Source organism: Palaemon carinicauda, chromosome 10, assembly GCF_036898095.1.
Source record: "Palaemon carinicauda isolate YSFRI2023 chromosome 10, ASM3689809v2, whole genome shotgun sequence".
Classification (NCBI taxonomy): Eukaryota; Metazoa; Arthropoda; class Malacostraca; order Decapoda; family Palaemonidae; genus Palaemon; species Palaemon carinicauda.
The window spans coordinates 146,510,658-146,518,157 of NC_090734.1; the positions used below are offsets into that span (position 1 = coordinate 146,510,658).

The window sequence follows — 7,500 nt, forward strand, 5'->3', positions numbered from 1 at the left end:
CTCGTGCGCGCGTGTTCCGTTGATTAGGAGCTTTTCGCCTGACCGGGGGGGGGGGGGGTTGATAAAATGTCAGATCCACAAAAAGCCTGTTTGTGTATATCTATCTAAATATCTAGTCTTCATTTCTGACAGGTCGCATACACTAGTAGATTTATAGTAATTTACGTACGATTACTTCTTGCTGAATCGAAAGACAACTTCAGATGGTTATCTTCAATAGCATACAATGTTTAGAGAGAGAGAGAGAGAGAGAGAGAGAGAGAGAGAGAGAGAGAGAGAGAGAGAGAGAGAGAGAGAGAGTGTATAAAGGAATAGTTCTGTCAAAGTAAAAAAAAGTTGAATATTTTTGCATAAATGTTGCCAGGCATTAACCGTTTTAAAAACGGATATATTGACGTAAAGGAATGATATTACGGTCACCAACCCGTAAAAGATAATAAAAAAGTAGGGTAAGAATTACGTCGCTTGTATTTACTGAAATACGAATGAGAACATTATATTTTTTACGGAATCTTTCAGATTAAAATTTGCGTTTTTTTTTTTTTACCAATAAAATTTTCAAAATTCTTAGAAATTGTATCTGATTTATAAGCTGCAAATAAAAAGATCCGATTGAACTAGTTGTCAGTTATGTACCAAATAAAAGGAATGAAAAGGTAAGTGAAATTAATGTAAACCCAATTTCTCGTTGTTTGAGTGACATGCAAAATAGAAATCACTTTAAAATTTTGTCATTTAGCCTCTCCCGTTCGAAATTCTTATCATTAACTGTAAAAAAAGAAAAACAAAATGAAGCATCCTTTATATCCCAGTTTCCGCCAGACTGATTCCCATGACGTGAACAGATGGCTGGATCATAATTTCATTTCATGGAAACTTTGGCCAGTTGTTGATGGCTCCTGTTGACAGCAGCGATCGACTTCATTATCTATCCGAAGCCTCGCTTTAATCTTTGGCATTGCTCTTTCCACAAAAAAAAAAAAAAAAAAATCTTGAGATTGCTCCTTCCAAGAAAAAAATCTTTGGGATTGCCTTTTCCAAAATAAAAAAAAATAAAAAGTTATAGTTCCATTTTCATCTTTGCTTTCTAAAGCATTAGCATTTTTTATCTAGTGGACATGAATCGTGGTATGACAATGATACAATATCCAACAGATTTCGTAAATTTCAGAACAAAGCCCTCAGAAGGATATTAGGAGTGAAATGCTAGGACAGGATTAGAAATGATACTATAAGAGAGATTACTCGAGTGCCATACGTGGATGAGATCATGGTGAGGGGTAGATGAAGATGGTTTGGGTATGCTCTTCGTGCTCCCCAAGAGAAATTAGTTCGCCAAAATTTTAACGGGTCTCCTCAAGGCACTATTAAAGTTGGAAGACCCAAGCTTACATGGCTGAGGACTATGAATCATCCAATAGATGATGAATGGAGAAGTGTTGATTTAAAATCTCAAGATAGAGACGACTGGCGAAATCTAACAAATGCCCTTTACGTCAATGTGCGAGGGAGGAGATGATGATGACGATGAGTGCCCAATTTCTATAGTTCTTTTTTTTTATCTTTGCTTTCTAAAGCATTAACTAAAGCATTAGCTTTTTTATTCAAAATGTGCAAGTCTGGAAGCAGCAGTAGCGGGAATCCATATTAAATGGTATACCATGAATACGTAAAAGGAAATTTACATAACATTCGAGTAATTCATATGTATTCATTCATATGAGTCTGACGTTGCGAGCATATGTTTAGCATGTTCAATATTTTCTTCTTCATCATCGCCAGTCTGTTTCATTTATATACACTAATGTTTTCATCTTTAATTTAAAATCTCATTTCTCTCTTTACATTTTGTGGTAAGGACGATGAGTTTAGTAAGTTCTATTCGTATAACTCACTGATTATGTATAATGTACATACATACATACATACATATATACAACTGTGTAAGATGTCTTCAAAGGAAAACTATAGTAGATTAAAGGCATATTGGCATCCAACTTTACCACTTAAAGATGAAATTTATTTTGTAAAAACATTAAACCATAAATATACTACAAATGACAAAAATATCCTAAAGTACATTTCGGAAATTTCAAGACGTTCTCATCATATAAAGGACAGATTTCCCTACACGGTAATCCTGTTATATAATAAGACTACAACACCAAAGAAGACTGAAGGGACGAAATTTATTTAGTTTACATTTGTCATCTGAATAAAGCTAGTGTAATAAAACACAGCCCTTGGTACAAACTGTAAACATTCATTCTTTTATCTTAGAATGAAAAGAGAGAGAGAGAGAGAGAGAGAGAGAGAGAGAGAGAGAGAGAGAGAGAGAGATTTGGCTTGAGAGGGGCACTCAGTAGAGCGCAGACCTCTACAGCAGCAGCCCATTTCTCGACCTTTTGTTGGACCTTGACCTTTGACCTTAACAATTATGAACCAAGTTTTAAGTGTCTGTTACAACGACGTTAAAACTTATGGCTGATTACGTGACGTGAATTGCACACTTTTCTTGACCGTGACCTTGACCTTCCAAAATTTAATCATTTCCAGCTTTTTATATAACAGTTAATCCTTGCAAGTTTCATTACTCTACGATTAAAATTGCGGACAGGAAGCTGTTTACAAACCAACAAACAAACAAACACACACACACACACACACACACGAACAGGCGGTTAAAAAATAACCTCCTTCCCGCTTCGTTGGTGGAGGTAATTATCATCACTTTTAAACACTAATTTCATTGCATAAAATTATTTACGTAAATAAACGTAGGGTACACATAATGTATATCTATCTCAGCTTACAAATTTGCAACGATGAATATATTAAAAATAATTGCGACCATCCAGGAACTCCATTTACTTGTAAGACCGGAATTTCACATTTTCTGAAAAGAGCTAACGTTGGAAAAACGCGGCTTTGTCCTTCAAATAATGGACCGTTAACTATATACCATTTAACCTTATCCTGTTATTCTTCTTTAGACTAGCTGGTCATTTACATTAGGTATAATTTCCCCCCGTTTTTAATTTTATCTCCTAAATCATTTAAATCAAGTGTCCTGGTATAAGCTTGAATTAAAAGTCACGCTATACTGTTAATTCAAACATACTTAAAAATAACTATGCAATCATGAAAATCCTATTTGTACTCACTGTGAAGGCCTCTCATGAATAGCATAGGCGAGGGATAGTAAATAAAAGAGCCCAGCTAGCTGGGTATTGCCCTAGGGACTAACCACATTACATATGATCAGCGCCCCAGCCTCCTCTCCATCCAAACTAGGACCAGTTTGGGCCAGGAAATGGGAGCTGATAACTCAGCAAGTAGACCTATAGGTCCCGCAGTAAAGCCCCCATCCTTAGCTCGATAGGATGGTGAGTTTGCAGACACTATAAGAAACTGCCGAGCTTAAGCGAGACTCGAACCCCAGTCCAGCAGAACGCAGGTAGCAACGTTTCCAATAGCCTACCATAGGATGAAGGAACAGTTTTCCAAATTACCTTCGATTAAACCAAATAAAACTTACCCACACCAGTATGCAAACAGGAAAGGAAGACAAGCGGTAGAACCTTTTCAAATGTTCTTAAGTAAAACCACTCACCACAACCCTGATAACCCCCCTTTCTCCCCCACCCCTGCTATAAACCCTCCCAATCCCCTCTTAAACACCCCCCCCCCCCCCCATCTCAGTCCCTAACCCCCGGGGCCCAATAAAGCATTCAGGCAGTGGGCGCTTAATGCATTGGGAGACATTTGAATTGACAATTGCATCTTGCAACGCTTTGCACGCCTCGCTGCATGGTCTCTTTCATTCTGCATTTGTGCACATTGCGGACATTTGGGAAAATGAGAGGAATTGCCTTTTCATCATGTTACAGCCTTAGGCCTAGTTGGAAATCAAAATGCTATTAATCCAATCTCCAGCAAGTAAAGATACCCCAGTGAAGAAAGCAAATAAATAAACTACAACAGAAGTAATGAATAACCAATCTGAAATATTTTAAGATCAGTAATAAAGTTTTTTTTTTTTTTTTTTTTCAAAGTGTTTGTCAAGTACGTGTTGTTTGTTTGATTGTACTAAATACTGTAAACAGTCTCCTTCGCTACATACGTAATAGATCTATATTTAACCTTCATTTTTAGTATGAGAGAAATGATCTGCAATTACTGGTAAGCCTAGATTATGTTTGGTGGCACTTTGTCATTCAGCTTTGCATCTTCATCAAAGAGAAATCTCGTCACTTCAACATATGCTTTACTATCAATAAGTCCCGAGCGAATAGTAAAGGGAAGATTTGTGTTATACTGGGATGAAAACACACACACACACACACACACACACACACACACACACACACACATATATATATATATATATATATATATATATATATATATATATATATATAATATATATATATATATGTCTAAACACATATATATACATATATACATATATATATATACATATATACATATATACATACATACATATACATATATACATATATATATATCATTTTTAAATATATACATAATGTATATATATATATATATATATATATATATATATATATATATATATATATATATATATATATATATACAGTGTCTTAATAGAATCTAAAAACCGAAGACAACATCTCTCCGGAAAAAACATAGCTCCTGTAAGGTTTCAAGATAAGACGAATACTGCATTTACGATTTTCCATTCCGCATTTAATGCCAACATAACGTTTAAACACCTTTTTTAATCAACGTGAGACTTCGTTAGGCCTACATTGGTTGAACAACGTAATAAGACTTTGATTATAAAGGCTATGGTGGTGAGAGTAAAACAATATTTGGAAATTCCGATATTAACAAATATTTATGAATGAAAACTTTACTATTCCTTGAGTTTTAAAATTTCTGGACTAATTTTAAAATACATGTATATTTTTTCACAAGGCATCATGGAATTTCACGACCTCTTTCGCAAAAGTATGTATCCAGTTAATAACATTGAATGAGAGAGATATTTACTCCATACAAATCCCATATATATATTGGTAAGAGATTAAAAAAAACAACTAGAGGGGCACTCAATAGAGCGCAGACATCTGCCGCGGCAACTTACTTCTAGACCTTTGGCTCGACCTTGACCTTTGACCTTAACGTGTATTAATTGGCGTAGATTTTTATACACTCATATATGAATCAAGTTTGAAGTCTCTGTGACTACCATGTCCAAACGTATGTCTGATTACGTGAATTGGACATTTCACTTGACCGTGACCTTGACATTCCAAACGTTAACCCTTTCCAGCTTTTTACATAAACGGTAATCCCTGCAAGTTTCATTACTCTACAATTAAAATTGTAGTCCGGAAGCTGTTCACAAACAAACACAAACAAACACACACACAAACAGCGGGTAAAACATAACCTCCTTCCAAATTTGTTTGCAGAGGTAACAACAGTCTAAAAGCATTTCGTGACTCATTAAAAGATGAAAGTGTATTAACATAAAGACTCTAAGTGAAGCCAGAACTAACAACATCGGTGTTAAATCTGTAAACATATAACCAAATAAGAGTACTAAGCTTCAAATCTTATTCAAACTAGATTTTTTTTTAGCAAAGTAAGATCAATAATAGTTCAATATTAAGAAGATATTGCATATGCTATTAATCCTAACATCAGAAAAACATTGCCTCTGTGATACAAACTACTTGTGAGAAATCTCCCCAGATTTCAAGAGCTATGGATTAGTTCCCAACCCCAAGGCAGGATAATATTCACGATAATATTTACATAACTTGCTGATGGAATTATTGTTTGTGTGTGTGTGTGTGGGGGGGGGGGGGGGCAGCCGATCGGGACTATGGTCTACCTCAAAGCCAAAGCAAAATCCTTCAATAAGAAAGCAACCGTGCTTACCCCATACATCATACATACATATACCAAAGGCACTTCCCCCAGTTTTGGGGGGTGGCCGACTACAACAAGAAACAAAACAAAAAGGGGACCTCTACTCTCTACGTTCCTCCAGCCTAACCAGGGACTCAGCCGAGTTCAGGTGGTACTGCTAGGGAGCCACAGCCCAACCTCCCACATTTCCACCACAGATGAAGCTTCATACTGCTGAGTCCCCTACTGCTACTACCTCCGCGGTCATCTAAGGCAGTGTTTCTTAAACATTTTTGTGCAGCGGACCCCTTTTATTAAAATTATTCATGTAGCGGACCCTTTATTATTATAATTTTCCTCTTGAGTTTGAAAGTGTTTGCAGGTCATAATATACTGTAATTACAACTGAATTATTTATTAATGGCTTATCTTCAACATAAATGTTTATATTTTGCTTAACCTAATTTCCACAACATTGATAATTTTGCATACAAATTTTCATGAACTTAACAGCAACGCTTCCTCCTCATATCTCACAACCATACTGAATGCGATGAATGATACTGTTTTTGCTGCCTCACTACTGTTGGAATATCTGGCTCCAGTCTGTTGAGTTTCAGTCGCATGTCGGGTTCGACATTGATTCGGTTGCGCTTCCTCGTTTTAAGATCAACCAGTGTAGAAAATCCAATTTCACAGTTGTACGTTGTTGGGAACGGCATCAAGTGTTTCAAAGAAATTTCTGCAAGTCCAGGGTACTCTGGCTGGACTTGAGCCCAAAAATTGGCCAAACTTCTTTCCCTGAATAGGGTCTTCAGTGTCCCACTTGTTGCAATCTCGACCAGATTATCAGCCTCTTTTGATGACAGGTTGACACTGACCTTTTCTATATCTACTTTATCTGTAACAAATGGATTTCTAATCCACTCAAAGCTTGGGTCTGGTTCTTCAAAATATTTTCCTAACTCTGAGTGAAGGCCTTGCAGATGGGCTTTGAAAGCTTGTGTTGTGTCACCATCTAGCTCTTCCACCGGGCATCAGTCAGTACAATGTTGCCAAATCATAAGCACCACTGCCTTCTATAAAGTTGTTTTTTTTTGTGTGTGTCTTTTTCGGAATTTCGTTGAGGATTTCACCCCAAGGGAGGAAGGCGGCATTACTTAAATTACTTCCATCCCAATGTGACTTAGCCACTGTAAAAAGCCATCAGGATTTGGTGCTACAAAAATAGGAATTTAGGACGTTTTGGCCGAAAATTTGACTGAAATCGATATAAAAAATTATCCTGCCGACCCCTTGGAATATTCCACGGACCCCTGGGGGTCCGCGGACCACACTTTAAGAAACACTGATCTAAGGCACCGGAGAAAGCAGCAGGGCCTACCGGAACTGCGTCACAATCGCTCGCCATTCATTCCTATTTCTAGCACGCTCTCTTGCCTCTCTCACATCTATCCTCCTATCACCCAGAGCTTTCTTCACACCATCCATCCACCCAAACCTTGGCCTTCCTCTTGTACTTCTCCCATCAACTCTTGCATTCATCACCTTCTTTAGCAGACAGCCATTTTCCATTCTCTCAACATACAAAATTGG

At 37.0% G+C, this 7,500-nt stretch overlaps 1 protein-coding gene across 1 annotated transcript in view; it reads right to left on the minus strand.

The window, feature by feature from the left end:
* Window positions 1-6,437: 6,437 nt before the first annotated feature.
* Window positions 6,438-7,500, minus strand: part of LOC137648306 (protein FAM200A-like) — a 15,169-nt gene continuing 14,106 nt past the window's right edge. The window contains exon 3 of the mRNA XM_068381236.1: window positions 6,438-6,805. Coding sequence (XP_068237337.1) covers window positions 6,438-6,805 — 368 coding nt within the window. The remainder of the gene's footprint in view (window positions 6,806-7,500) is intronic.